This window comes from Schistocerca serialis, chromosome 8 (assembly GCF_023864345.2).
Source record: "Schistocerca serialis cubense isolate TAMUIC-IGC-003099 chromosome 8, iqSchSeri2.2, whole genome shotgun sequence".
Lineage (NCBI taxonomy): Eukaryota > Metazoa > Arthropoda > Insecta > Orthoptera > Acrididae > Schistocerca > Schistocerca serialis.
Window position 1 is genome coordinate 307,411,679 of NC_064645.1, and position 15,710 is coordinate 307,427,388.

Genomic DNA, 15,710 nt, shown 5'->3' on the forward strand with positions numbered 1-15,710 from the left:
TTAGTTTTGTTAATCAATCCATCAGCTCGAGTCCCTGATAAGGTGGCCCACAGGTTGGAGCAGTGGGCACTGTTCCTCTCCAAATACCACTATGACATCCATTTTCGCCCCAAATGGGCACCATTGCCAATGCGGGCAGCTTATCCAGGCTGCCTGATGGCCGGGAATTGCTCTCCCCTTTTGCCTCCGAGGCCTCTGCAGATGCGGGCACCATCCATACATTGCGGCTGTCCAATCCTGACCTGGGTTATCAGCAATGCTCCGCCCCCAAAGGGGGATGGGTGTAGTGACCCACGTACGATTCCACACCCGTGATCTCCAGGCGCGCAGCTGTATGGTGTGTCACAGATGTGGCAAGACACTAGCATCGAGCTGGTGACTTATAGAGTTGGGCCTACCAACTCTGCGCACAGTCTTATGTGTACTTCAGCCGATGTGACTAGGACTAATAGGGCAGCCACTCCATGGCAATTTTTTTCTTTTTCTGTACTAATATACTTGAAGTAATAAAGTGTTTGTTATTATCTGTGTGTTCTTGTAGCCAGAACAGTGCACAGGACAATTTCTCAGCAAATGCCTGAATTTAAAAATATTAAGTGTCAAAAACAAGATTCCTCAAGACAGTTAAAAACAGACATAGTTGCTGGCTACTACTGATAGATATCTTTAAAAATAAAAGTTACAGCACTATTCTAGATATTTTTAAGCTATGACACTCTTCCTTAGAGAGGAGTGAGGAAGACAAAAGCTAGAATAGCGTGTGTACTTTTGTGTGTGTCTATCAGCAATAACCAATATTTAATAATACTAGTTTAGAATTGATACATACATCAAATTTTATATAGTTATTAGAATTGATACACACTTCAAATTTTATATAGTTATTAGGTGCATTTTCCCTTAGTGACACTTTTAAAGCAGACCACTTTTTCTTACCATATGATGTATATAACAAATAGTGTTGCTTATTGTTCCTACAAAGACAACTATTGTAGCATACACTTTGTTTCTAGTATTCTGTCCCACAAGAAAAGGTGAAACTGTAAAGACGATGTCTTTCTGCTAGTTTCATGGGGATACATTAAACGAACTTGTAGAAGCTTCTTCAAACAAGTTATCTCTACCGAAATGTAAAGTGTACTGCTGAAGAAACCACATTTTAACGGCAGAGGCTCAATTCACAGGACAAACCCCTACTTAAAAAATCATTATCCGCAGCTGCTCCTATTGTGCAACATCCATTGTAGTTGTTAAACGTGAAACACTACAAACATTGACAATATAATCACAACTACTATGAAAATGCAATGGCCAGAAAAGATTAAAAATATTCACTACCAGATCGAATATAACTGACTAACAGTATGTGGTGTAGCTCCTTTATTCCCTGATCTCCAAGTACAAGTCGAACTTCCTCCATCAGAAATAAATAGTGTTTATGACAATAGCACAAGCTTTGGAGTTCAGCAACTTACTAGGATTGACAGAGATCTTACCACATGACTCATTAAGCATACTATTAACTCTCAACACTGCAGCTGAACAGAGATGTTTGTTCATCTTACGATCTTAAGATCAAAGCAAAGAGAATCAACAAGCACCCACGAACTCAAATATTTGGTTGCAGACCAAAAGGTGTCCTATTGTATGTGGAAAGCCTTAAATTGGCTAAGAACAGGAGTGTCATGAACCTGATAATGGTTGCAAATGTGGCAAAGAACACTCGAAGGTTCATCTCCTTGCCTGCCTCAAGTGAATGACAGGTGCAGAACTGGAGATTTAGCCCTGGAAAATGACGGTGCAAAGCTAAGTTAAGAAGCACTGGGGTGGTGCTATTTAGTTTGTTATTTATGGACTTGGAAGATAAGTAATAGTTTAGTTATATTTGGAGTCTATCAGTTTAGCCTGTTGATAACCACATTCACATTTCTCTTTAAAATGAGAGTTTTGCTGTCAGAACCCACCTGGTCCTTGATGGCCCTGTACTTAAAAGCGAGCTGGTAAGCCTGAAACACTATTGGTGGCAGAGTGTACTTGATCCTTCTGTTTCCACCTGCTCCAAAGTGTTTCCGTGCAGTGCTTAGGATGAGGTACTGCTGATCAGGAGTGTCAGAACGCAGGTGGTGTATAAATCTGCCAAACACAACACATACATTGGAACATTTTTGAATCAGTTCACAATTAATACATAACTTCTCTCTCTCTCTAAATATACCTATTAGATCACAATTTCATGCTTTGTTAGTAATAAACAAATGCCTTAATTAACCTTAAAGTAAAATGACTGCAATCTTTGCAGAGGTTTCCTTACACGTTACTCTTTGTGGAAATTTCAGTAGTAGGATTTTCAACACGGAATTGGAAGGTAACTACAGGGCATTAGTATTTATATATGATTACACCGATTGTAACAGCCCATATGAATCCTCATATGAATCAGGAGCTATAACATCAGATAACAGTTCAAAATCAGAAATAAATATGGTTGCCTTATGGATAGTGATCTGCAGCTTGCAAGGTGGCTAGTGAGTTATGAAAAAAGATCAGAATGAAAGTGACAGACATGGAACATGGTATTATAGCTGGAATGAAATCATGGGTTTACTTTAATATCACCCAATCATCTGCGATTAGCCAAAGAGTATAATGTCACAACACTAAAGTGTGTGTCACATCAGAAGTTAGCCCAGTTTTGATACATTCTGCTCATCCCCCTCTACGAATCCCCAGCAGCCAAGCCAGATGGCTTATGGGGAACAGCACTAAATGGTGATAAATGCCCTCCTTCACACTGTGACACAGCCATACTTCAGTGGCGACACACACACACACACACACACACACACACACACACACACACACAAGGTCTCTCTCCTGTAAGTCACCAGGTGTATTTTCTATGGTGTTTTGGCAGATATTTGCAATTTAGTTTTTGCATTGTGTAGTGGGAGTCAGCTCAAACAATTAGTGCTCATCACATCATTTATGTGACACCCGGTGACAACAAGGCTTTGGTTTGGTTACCTATTACAAACAAAATTATTTTTAAATTGAAATTTTATGTGACCATTCGATAGAGCACTCCCAAATTAGTCTAGTTCGACATTTGTTTTATCAATATGTATTAACTGTGACAGTAAAATATGAAGAATAAACAGCAATCCAGCAGTGACTCAGTAGTGCTGGATGCTTGGCGGTAGCAGCCAGCGCGATTCGTTTTTTATCGCCCCTTTTAACACACACAAAATTAATATCGAACCACAATAATGTGGACCACCCTATCAAATGGGCACATAAAATTCTGCTTGCAAAATCATTTTGTTTGTAATGGTAAACAAATCAATGCTTTCCATGAAATGCCTTTTGATGTGACATATAGTAAAACCAATCATTTTACAGATAAGAATTGCTTGGTTGAAAACTATTTCTGAGCTTGGCTGCTTAGCACCTCCTTGCTCCGTAATATGTGGAAAAAATTAAGTCTCAAAATTCATCATCATTGAATAACATTAATCCAAAATTGTGTTCTCTGTAATTAAGATTCATTCACAAACACAAATTTTGGTTTTAAATTATATGACACAGGGACATTCTACACACCTTCCAAGAAGTCCTTGTTCTTCTGCAAAGTCCTCTGGGTCATCTTCAGCTGCAGGCTGGTCTGGCTGATCTTGGACCAGTGGCGAAATCATTGCTAATACAGCATCCACCTGGAAATCAACCAAGTATTAAAAATGATTTCATGAAGTTTATTAAAAGTGGAAAAATCACCTTCATTATCCTCATCACTTCCCCAACTCCAGTTGCCTCAGTGTGGTGCACAAGCTGCAGCTATTTCTTGTTCTGGCTACATAATTTTTGGTCCACAACACATTCCCACTTTTTCATTCTGATGTGTCTACCTAACATTTCCTTGCCTTTCCTCTTGATCTTTTACCCAGTGCTTCTGCATTAAAGTTGCATCACTGCATTCTTCATTTTTACCAGTGACCATACCATAGCACTTTTCTGTAATATCTAAACTAAACCCCTCCTGCACTGGCCATGAAAGCCCAAAGGTACCAACTGGCTGCCGTGTCACCCTCAGCCCACAGGCATCACTGGATGTGGATATGGAGGGGCATGTGGTCAGCACACCGCTCGCCCGGCCGTATGTCAGTTTCCGAGACCAGAACCGCTACTTCTCATCAAGTAGCTTCTCAGTTTGCCTCACAAGGGCTGTGTGCACCCCGCTTGCCAACAGCGCTCGGCAGACCAGGTGGTCACCCCAAGTGCTAGCCCAGCCTGACAGCGCTTAACTTTGGTGATCTGAGGGAACCGGAGTTACCACTGTGGCAAGGCTGTTGGCTTTCTATAATATTAGTAATTGGCACTTTGATGTCAGATTCATTTCTGTTTATTTCATTTTGCAACCTATCTTAGTCGTCTTGCAAATTTACCAACAGGAGGGTACACTTTTCCAAATCCGCAGGTCAAAATTGGTACAAAGTAATTGTGAATATGGTTAATTTAGCTAGTATTTTGCTATCCCACAGTAGCTTTCTCATTTGGATGTGGAACTGCAATGCCTTTAGTGTCCTGTTGTGTATTTCCTGTCCTGCTATATTGTTCATGGATAAAACACTCTCCAGATATCTGGAGATGGGAGACAATTCCAACTAGTTCCATCTAAAATGTATTTGAAGTTGTTCCTTCTCTTCTGACTACCATTTCTACTCTCTTAGTTTTTATTAATTTAAGCCCAAACTCTCAGAACTGGTTATTTTCAAGAAATCAGTCACTCTTGTAATCGTACTTCAGATATTCTCCATATGAGATCATTTGCATGTACCAGGATATTACATTTGCCATAACTTTTGTTATTGGATTTAATGATTTGGTCCATAACTAGCATAAACATTAGTGATAACGCACTTTCTTGTTGAGCTCAGCTCCTATGTTTCAAACCAATCAGATATTCACTCTGAACACAGCTGTACCATTTTTAGCTCATCTTATTAATCATGAAGATTGGCACATTTACATTTAATAGGAATTTTCACATTGATGTACCTTCACTCACAATGCGCGCGATAAAGAGGATGCCCTTCTGTACAATTCACAGGCTCACTAAAGAGGCCACCTGGCCACCTGGTATACTCTAGTGAGCTGCCAAAAAAACAGAATTATTTAAGCATATCGCAAACGAGTACTCTGCCTATTCTGTAACCTACATTACTGCTGTCCGGTCAATGTATTTGGTGCTACGCACACCCTGTCCTTTATTGTATCTTACATGTTGCTCTATAAAGCACTATGCACCATAGATAAGTCTTTGTTCTTGCTATAGCAAACTTGGCGACAAGTGAGGTATACATTTTTCTCCGCCAGTTAGTGTCAGTGCTAAGTCACCTGACAAACATCTCGGGAAGAAATACTCCAATATATTGTTGCCCAGCAGCAAGCTTCCGTGGAACAACTACAGGCTCTAGCCACTGCTCTCACTCAAGTAGCATCTGCGTATTCATGGCAGGTTACTTTCCTGTTAGAGCACTTGCATATGATGAATCAGAAGACTGGGACGCCTACAAGACACTGTTCCGTCAACATTTCCTGGTTTTTAGCGTGCACAATGCAAACCTATGTAGGGCTTTCTTCCTTCCTTTCTTTCCTGGCTTTCACTGTGGATTATAAGTTGTTGGGCCACCAAGTACCCTTGCAAGAACTGGCCAGCTTATTATTTGATGAAATGTGCAAGCTTCTCTCGACCTATTACTGTGACAGAATGCATATCACTCAATGCAAGTAGAATTTTACCATTGTCAGAAGCCCAAACCAATCTTTCAAACCCTGCACTGCAGAATTTCATGGGTCGAGCCATCGCTGTAAATTTGTCAGTAATATCCGTCACGAATCCTACTCTGATCACAAGGTGCGTGATTAAGTGTCACAGTCTGCAGGTGATCAGATCGCTGGGTGGGGGGAGATATTGGAAGTTGCTCAGTCAACCCCTATTAGGCACGCTGCAAGGGTTCAGGATGACAGGAAAACCACTGCAGCAATAAAACCTCGACTCAGTATCGCATGGGGCAGAGTCGGTTATGGCAACAGCAGCAACAGAGCCGCCGCAAGAGCAGCCGCATGGCCCCCCTGCCATCTTGCCCATACTGCTTCGTCCAACATAAGCATGCTGCATACCCTAAGTGTCGAAAGAGAGGCCCCATTGTGTCGACAGAACAGAGAGGCCCCATTGTGTCGACAGAACAGAGAGGCCACATTGTGTCGACAGAACAGAGAGGCCACATTGTGTCGACAGAACAGAGAGGCCACATTGTGTCGACAGAACAGAGGGGCCACATTGTGTCGACAGAGAGGCCACATTGTGTCAGTGTGTAACTCCTTTTCAAAGCTGCCAGACACAGTAGTGCCAATGGACATAAACTGTAAGCCAACAACTGTTTCCCAAAACAAATTGTTTATTCACTTCTGTGTGTTTAATAAACCTCTAAAAATGCAACAGGACACAAGAGCTTTAGTAAACACACACCGCAGTGACTTTAGCAAACGCACAAACATATGTGGACTTGGGCTCCCCTTGCCTCACACAGGTTCCATGGAAATTGGTTAGCTACAATAAACAGTAATTCTGATCCTAGGTCAGTTCTCCACTCCTGTCTCTTAAAAATCTGTTGTTCGCCCTCTCACCTTCCTTGTTGTGGATTCTACCCATACTACACACATGTTCATGTTAGATGCATTTAACGCTTTCAGTTCTCCATTGTTGAAGAGGTAAATTTAGTGTCAGATCAAGTTCCATATCAGCAACTGGAGTCCCTACACTATGAGTTTTCTTCTCTATTTTCCCCTGGATGCAGTTGTGCTATCGTTTTTCAAGCCCACATTACCATTAAGTTTTTAGTTTGTTTTGGTGTGGCAGGCAGCTGTCACGTCATGCAATTTTGTCATAGCCGAATTACACTATTTGATGTCACTCAATGTCATTTGGCCTGTTTCTCCCAGTAAATTAGCTACACCACTGTTCATCGCTAAGCAGGCGACAGGTAACCTCCACCTCTGTGGCGACTTAAGTTTCACGATTAATGCACAGCCTGTGCAATACCCCTTGCCCCGTCCTGACGAATTGCTCACAAAATTATCAGCTGGCCACTACTTTTCAAGACTGATTTGTCAAAAGCGTACCTCCAGTTCCCCTTGTATGAGGCCACTAGGTACCTTCTCATTGTCAATAAACCTTTCATCCTATACCAATATCAGTGCTTGCTTTTGGCATCATCAGTGCATTCACAATTTTTCAGCATATTTTTAGAACAGCTTACAGCCTCTGTGCCCGGCTGCATCAATTACTTCGATGATATTGTTTCGTATTCTTCCGCCAAAGACCACCTTAGAAATCTCCAATAGTTTTTTTTCTGTTTTGCAGTCTGCAGATCTAGTGGATTCTTGCCAAATCTCAATTTTTTCAGCTGTCAATGGAGTACCTAGGTTTTCGAGGTTTCTTGCACAATGATCAAGCCATTGCATCACCTAGTTGATGAAATTGAGGCTGTGCTGTGGCCGACCTCGGTTAAGGAACTGCAGGCATTTCTACTTTAAGTTACATACTACCAAGAGTTTTACTGGACACATCCGCCGTTGCTTGGCCCCCTGCACGTGCTTTTGTATAAAAATGCTTTTTCCTGGTCCTCAGCTTGTGGCCAAGCGTTCGCTTTGATTAAATCTAATCTTCAATCTGTTCCGGGTCTGGTCACTTTTCACCCGGCTCAGCATCTTGTGCTAGCTACAGATGCCTCTCAGCATGGTCTTGGCGTGGGGTTGCTGCACTAATTGCAGGTGGGTCTGAATGACCCGTTGCTTACACTTCTAAGAGCTTTAAATCCTGTTCAACAGCGGAATTCTCAGATTGGAAAGGACGCTTTATCGACTGTGTTCACCCTCAAGAAAGTTCACATCATCTTGTATGATTCTACGTTCCATTTAAACACACATCACAAGCCGTTGGTTGCTCTTTCTAACCCTTCTACTTCCTTGCTGGACAAGGGAGCGCATTGTCTGCAGCGGTGGGCTCTCTTCCTCTCCCGTTATCATCATCAGATCCATTACTGGCCGATGCCTTATCTCACCTTCCAGTTGGACTGGACACACCATTTGATCAGGATGAGTTGCTTTGTTTCTATTTAGATACTGAGAACCACAACATGGTCGATGGTCTTCCTGTCACTGGTGTGATGCTAGGATCTTGTCATGGATTCTGTACTTAGTCAGGTCTCTCTTTTGTGCAGCATGGTTGGCCAGAAAAAACCCCGGGCTGTGCCTTGGATGACATGCATAATTATTTCTCCCTCCAGCACTGCCTTTCTGAGTTTGATATATGTGTGTGTGTGTGTGTGTGTTTTTATTTTTATTTTTTTTATTTTTGTTTGCTATGGAGAGCGCTGCTCCCCAGGTTGCGATTCCCACTTCCTTACGCCATAACACATTGCAGCTTCTGAATTTTGGTCATTGGGGAACCTCTTGCACCAAACTTTTGGCCTGTTGGCATATGTATTGGCCTGGCATAAATGGGGACATAATGCGGCTTATCGCCACTTGCAGTCACTGTGTTCAGCAACAGATGGCTCCGCTGGTGTCTTTTTTTCCCCCGTCTGATGCCGCAGTGCCTGTGGGAGCATCTAAATGTCTTGCTGGGCCCTTCCTAAATCAGTATTGGCTCATTGTGGTGGATGCCTACTTCAAATTTCCCCCCCTCCCCCCCCAAGTGGCACGTTGTCCATCCACATCCCCAGCAGCCACTATTTCGGCCCTGTCTAAGATTTTTGCAGCTGAGGGTCTTCTGTATATCGTGGTTACCGACAATAGCTCCCAGTTTGTTTCTAGAGAAGTTCCATTTTTTTTGTCGGACTAGTGGTGTTCGCCATCTCACAGCTCCCCCGTTTCATCTTCAATCTAATTGTGAGGCCAAAAGCATGTTTCACATGTTTAAAACTCAAATGAGGAAGTATGTATCCAGGAAGTCCCCTGAAGCTGCTTAAGACCATTTTTTTGAGTTCATACCATTTTACACCGGTGGGGGACAAGAGCCCACCAGGATTGTTATGTGGACAACCACCTTGCACCCTCCTTCACCTACCGCACCTGAAACTGTGTCTGCTGGCTCTGCGACTGTTCCATCCGGATGCACCTGCCTTGGCTTGCAGTTTTGACCTCTGCTCATACATGGTTCCTGCCATCATCGAGCATCGCCGGGGCCGGCGTCTATGCATTGTCCACACTCGATGGGTGGACATCCCATCATTTTGAGCAGCTGTGACCACAGATGGCGGGGTCTCTTCTGGAAGGCCCACCACTGCCGATGACTGTTCCTGTCTGGTTCGCGTGGCAGCAGGGGTCTCAGCTTGGCAGAATGCTGTCTGGGGTTCCTGCCTCTGCCCCCACTTCTTGACTGCCATTGCCAATGCAGCTGCAGCCACCTCTGCTGCTGGGTTCTGTGCGGCTGTTGTCTCTGACGCAATGATACCTGTTGCTGACCACTAACCTCAATGAGGACATCGCAATGGAGACGCTGTCCCCGGTCCTGTCCTATGGACTCTCATGAGTAGGGGGCTGATATGCCGAACTGCCCCCTCATTTCAACCTGCACTCGCCAATGACTGCCCAACACATGCTGCAACAGCCGTCGTCATCAGGTGATGAAATGGATGTCAGTGCCATCATTGGTGTTTTCCGTGACTCGTAATCCCAGTGTTGTGAGAGATCAGTGTTTTTTTTCCTTCACTGTACCAGTGCTTTTTTGGTACAAGTGCTTTTTCAGTGCCATTGCTTTTTTCCTGCACCGTGCCTTTTTCCTGTACCATATAGTCTATCCCATGTATTTTTCTGTGCCTAGTGTTCTTATGAATACATGTGGTTTTCCCACCCCATAGGAGGAGGAGGAGTGATGTACCTTCCTTTGCGATGCATGTGATTTTAGAGATTGGGCTTCCATACAGTTCACAAGCCCGCTTACAGAGGCTACATGGGTTGGCCCCCTGGCACATTCTGGTGAACCGCTGAAGAAACAGTATTATTTAAGCAATTGCAAATGACTGCTCAGCCTGGTCTGTAACCTGTGTCACTGCTGTCAAGTCAACGTGTTCTGTGGTATGCACAACCTGTACTTCACTGTATCTTACGTGTTGCTCTATGAAGTACAATGCCACATAAATAGTGTTTGTTCTTGCTGGAATATTTCTTCCATCCTTAATTTCCATAATTTTTCTAGTGCAAGTATATATCCAAATCCTGTTCTTGACTAGTTTATATACTAACTGGAAATGTAAGTGAAGGCAGGTCAGCAGATCCATCCTCTGTGGGTCTCTCAAGAGTGAGCAGCCGAGTCCCCAATAATTCTACCCTCCCCCCACCTCACAACAAGAAACTAAAAAGTTGTTTCACAAAGTTATACCAACACTTCCACAGCGTACTTCATAAATCAGTGGCGATGCAGTGCGCAGACATTTTCTGCAATAATACATTTACATTGCATAGAAAAAGAACTAAGTTACTAATGCAAGAAATGCATATGGACAGAATCTGCATAAATCTCTGCACAATGCTCCAGGTTGGAGGAGGAAATTGATTCTTAGTTATCCTGTTCAGTAGTTTTAACTTTCTTCCAGAAAAGATGACTTCTCATAACACCAGCATTGCTTGTTTTTCAGTTTACAGGCACACTATACCTCACCTGCATTTCCTGACCAGTTTCTCTTACATGAGTAGACAAAGTAAGTTTACTGTGCTTGTGTTTATATGGTGGAGTCTATTAAGTTTGCTTTCATCTTCCATGTAAAAAAATTTGCTTGCTATGTGTGGTATTCTTCAAAGTGCACAGGCAAACATAAAAACAGCTGACACAATAATCTTGGAAGATACACAGTTGATAAGAGTATGACATTTAGGTTTTCCATCTTCTGTCAAATTCTGTAGTGTGACTGAGGAAATGGTATTTCATAAACTCCCTATCTTCAACAATGGAAAATCCAGGATGGATAAAACAATATTATGAAAAGGTTAGCTGCTACTTGCCATAGGCACAACAAAAAGATGGTCAGAAAATTATCTTTCTGCCAAAAAGGCCTTCCTTGGAGACAGAACATACATACACACTCACTCGAATGCAATGCATACACATATGACCACAGTCTTTGGCTGTTGAGGTCACACCTGTGTGTGTGTGTGTGTGTGTGTGTGTGTGTGTGTGTGTGTGTGTGTGTGTGTGTGTGTGTTCTGTCTCTAACGAAGACCTTATTGGCCGAAAGCTCATCTTCTGACAGTCTCTTTGTTGTGCCTAAGTGCAACTATGGTGAGTAGCAACTATCCTTTTCATAATATTGATACACTCTATGTTCATGGACCACATTTCCGAGAAAAAAGAAAAGTGAAAAGAAGCTGATGTCTGTATCCTATGCCCTCATTATTCCCATTGTCCCCTATCACCCATATCTTCTAAGCTACATGCTGACATTGTCTTCATTCACACGAAGTTTGGATGAAAAAACTAGTGAATTTACTTGCTGGTTTGGGATTAAGTGATATTTATCACGAAGCTGAACAGCAATCTAACTTCCGCAGCAATCCAGCCTCAGTTCTCCCATCATCTAGAGAGTTTCACAAGCTTAAATTGGCTCAATCTGCAACAGCAGTAGGTCAACAATATACAGCAATATATTCCAGCCTGAAATTTCCACAATAGTAAGTCACCTAGGTGTTATGGAATGTCAGATGTTTAAACATCTGACAGCTAATCCACTACAGCAGATTACTGTTCAAGCTTTTAAAACTGATCAGACCCATTCCTCAAGATGTATTAATGCCCAGTTTGTAAGATATGCTGTTGATGTATGGGACGTGGCTCCACTCAATGTAGCACATACTACACATATAAGCAATTCCTTAATGGAAGATATTTATGCAGTCTACCATTAACACAATTAATGGTGAGAGAAATGCAGTAACCTTCCTGCCATTCATAAAGTCACCACTAAGTGACTACAACATGGTGTAAACAGCTTTACAGTACGCCAGCAGCAAATTGCCATGTTTAACAATGCAATACTGTCCCCACTAACATAAGATAGGTCACGATCATCATCACATTTACAAATTAACACTTCTCGGTAATTCTTTATAGGAACATATTTTACGTAAAGACTCACTCAATAATTGCTCAACTTACTCAATCAACTGAAAATAATTCTACTATGTAAACAAAAGCACAGATAAGTCATTTTGTCCACTCAAGTAAGGGAACTGGCTAGGAAGGTACAGTCTATAAACTGAGGAACAAGCAGTTCTGGTGGCGGGAAAGTCATCTTTCTGAGAAGAATACCACAATTATCATTCCCCTTTACCAATGTAGTGCAGTGCGCAGATTTTAGTTGGGCTGCAGCCTCCGGAGATAATGGCTCTGTGTGCGTTTTCTCTATTTCGGAAGTACTTCGTCCAAAAGCTCAAAATTTTGGCAGTCTTTTTCATTGTACCTGTCTGTGACTCAACATCTCATCTACATGGTGAGTAGCAATCTAACTAGTGCTTTCCACTGATCCATTTACCTTTCTTGCTTTAGTGTCATTAGTAGCTCATATCTGTATCCCATGTAGTGATAATGCATTTTGTGGAAAATAAACAATCCCTGGGCTTGTTCTGGACACTATACTGCCTTTAATTTACAAGGAGCACTGTGGTAGTGTTGGCAATGGCTTTGCCGCATTGGATACACCGGTTCATGTCAGATTACCGAAGTTAAGTGCTGTCGGGTGTGGCTGACACTTGGATGGGTGACCATCTGGGCCACCATGCGCTGTTGCCATTTTTCGAGGTGCACTCAGCCTCCTGATGCCAATTGAGGAGCTACTTGACTGAATAGTAGTGGCTCCGAACAAAGAAAACCATCATAACGGCTGGGGAGAGCAGTGTGCTACCCACACGGCCCTTGTATCCGTATCCTCAGCTGAGGATATGGTGGTCAGATGGTCCCGAAGGGCAACTTGTGGCCTGACGACGGATGGAGTACTGTGGTAGTGTTGGTATAAGTTTGTGAAATACCCTGTGCCTGCTTGCTGTTAATTTGGAGGGGGGGGGGGGGGGAGGAGGAGGATGATTGTGGATTCGGTAGCTCTGTCTTCAGTTACAGAACCACAAAGGAGATACGAGCATGACCACAATCTGGTGACCTGCCTTACTTCACACTTCCAGCCTCCAACCCCACTCCCTCCCCTCCACCCTCATACATCCTCAGTATACAATTATCCCTCAAAATGGATCTCCAACTAGATGTCGCACACACATTTAAAGAAATAGTATCGACAGAAACTGAGAGATTTACACCAAATAAATTAACAAACGTCGGAGCTGATAGCCCTTGGTACACAAAATGAGTCGGAACACTGTTGCAGAAACAAAAAAAGCATGCCAAATTTAAATGAATGCAAAATCTCCAACACTGGTGATCTTTTACAGAAGCTTTAAATTTAGTGCAGGCGCCATTACGAGATGCTTATAACATTTTCCACAATGAAATGGTCTCAAATACTGCCAGAAAATCCAAAGAGACTCTGGTCCTATATACAGTACGCTTGTGGCAACACACAATCAATGCTTTCTCTGTGCAATAGCAATGGAAATACTACTGACAACTGTGCAGCCAAAGCAGAGTTACTAAACACAGCCTTCTGAAATTCCTTCACCGAAGACAATGAAGTAAATATTCCAGAATTCAAATCAAGAACAGCTGCAAACATCAGTAACTTAGAAGTAGATACCCTCAGAGTAGTGAATCAATTTAAATCACTTAATAACCAGTTATGTTCCTTTCAGAACATGCTGATGCAATTACTTAATAATCATATACAACCACTGATAATAATCATATACAACCACTGATAATAATCATATACAACCACTGACTCGACGAAAGATCCATACCCAAAGGCTGGAAAGTTGCACAGGTCACCCCAGTATTCAAGAAAGGTAGGAATAATCCACTAAATTAGAGGCCCACATCATTAACATTGATGTGCAGCAGGATTTTGGAACATATATTGTGTTCAAGCATTATGAATTACCTTGAAGAGAACGCTCTACTGACATAGACATACAGTCAACGTGGATTTAGAGTCATCGTTCTTGTGAAACAAAAGTAGCTCTTTACACACATGAAGTGTTGAGAGCTATTGGCAAGGTATTTCAAACTGATTCCATATTTCTATATTTCCAGAAGGCTTTTGACACTGCACCACACAAGTGGCTTGTAGTGAAACTGCTTTCTTATGGAATATCGTCTCAGTTATGTGAATAGATTTGTGATTTTCTGTCAGCGAGGTCACTGTTTGTAGTAATTGATAAAGTAATCAAGTGGAACAGAAGTGATTCCTGGCATTCCCCAAGGTAGTGTTATATGCCCTCTTGTTTATTGCGTAATAAAGTCATCAGAAGATCAAAACAAATCACAAAACAATTAAGAAAAGATATCTGCACGGTGCGGAAATTGGCAATTGACCCTAAATAATGAAAATTGTGTGGTCATCCACATGAGTGCTAAAAGAAATCCTTTTAAGTTTGGTTACACAATAAATCACTCAAATCTAAAGGCTGTAAATTGAACTCAATGCCAAGGAATTAGAATTACGAACAACTTAAATTGGAAAGAAGACATAGAAAATGTTGTGGAGAAAACAAACCAAAGACTGCGTTTTATTGGCAGAACAGTTAGAGGATGCAGATCTACTAAAGAGACCATACACACTACACTCGGCCCTCTTGTTTTGAGTACTGTTGTGCGGTCTGGGTCACTTGCCCGATAGGATTAATGGAGTATATCGAGAAAGTTCAGAGAAGAGCAGCACATTTTATATTATCGTGAAACAGGGGACATGATACAGGATTTGCTATGGACAGTTGAAAAACTAAGGTATTTTGTTGAGCCAGAACCTTCTCATGAAATTTCTATCACAAACTTTCTCCTCTGAATTCAAAAATATTTTGTCGGCGCCAGCATACATAGGGAGAAACAATCATCATAATAAAATGAGGGAAATCAGAGCTCGCACAGAAGGACACAGGTGTCTGTTTTGTTCAGGATTGGAATAATAGAGAATTATTGTGAAGGTGTTTTGATGAACACACTGCCAGACACTTAAGAGCGATTTGCAGAGTATCCATGTAGATGTGGATGTAACCCACTTCATTTACCAAAACACATTAATATCATACTGTTAAGTGCCATTTTTAATACTCTGCATTTTTTAATCCCTTGCACAAACCATTAGTGCAAGAGAAAAAAATGAATAGGATCTTTCTTGTAGGAAATTTAGTGTAGTTTAACTTTGTTCTGGTATATGTTTTCACTAGGGGCTGTGGCTGTTAAGTTATTAATGAAAAACATAAAAAAGTTATTCAAACACCCGCCCCTGCATCAGTAAGCACTTTCAGTATGTTGTTCATTGCTCTCTCTCTCTCTCTCTCTCTCTCTCTCTCTCTCTCTCTCTCCCCCCCTCCCCCCCCCCCCCCCTCCCTCCCTCCTGCCACAATACAGAATTTTACAACTACACAATTTATTTCTCCTATTCGACCTTTTTTGGTCTTCACTGACTGGACTCCATAGGCTGTTAGCATTTTTCCCTCTAAACTTTTCGAAGTTTTCCAAAAACTGGTGAATCCCACAAAAAGCAGCAATT

At 42.0% G+C, this 15,710-nt stretch overlaps 1 protein-coding gene across 3 annotated transcripts in view; it reads right to left on the minus strand.

Annotated features, from left to right (window-relative positions):
• Positions 1-15,710, minus strand: part of LOC126416324 (vacuolar protein sorting-associated protein 35) — a 98,515-nt gene that overhangs the window by 22,311 nt on the left and 60,494 nt on the right. For all 3 annotated transcript variants that reach the window (XM_050083989.1, XM_050083990.1, XM_050083988.1), the window contains 2 exons: positions 3,601-3,710; positions 1,965-2,133 (listed from right to left, as the gene is read on the minus strand). In XM_050083989.1, the coding sequence (XP_049939946.1) occupies positions 1,965-2,133; positions 3,601-3,710 (279 nt within the window). The remainder of the gene's footprint in view (positions 1-1,964; positions 2,134-3,600; positions 3,711-15,710) is intronic.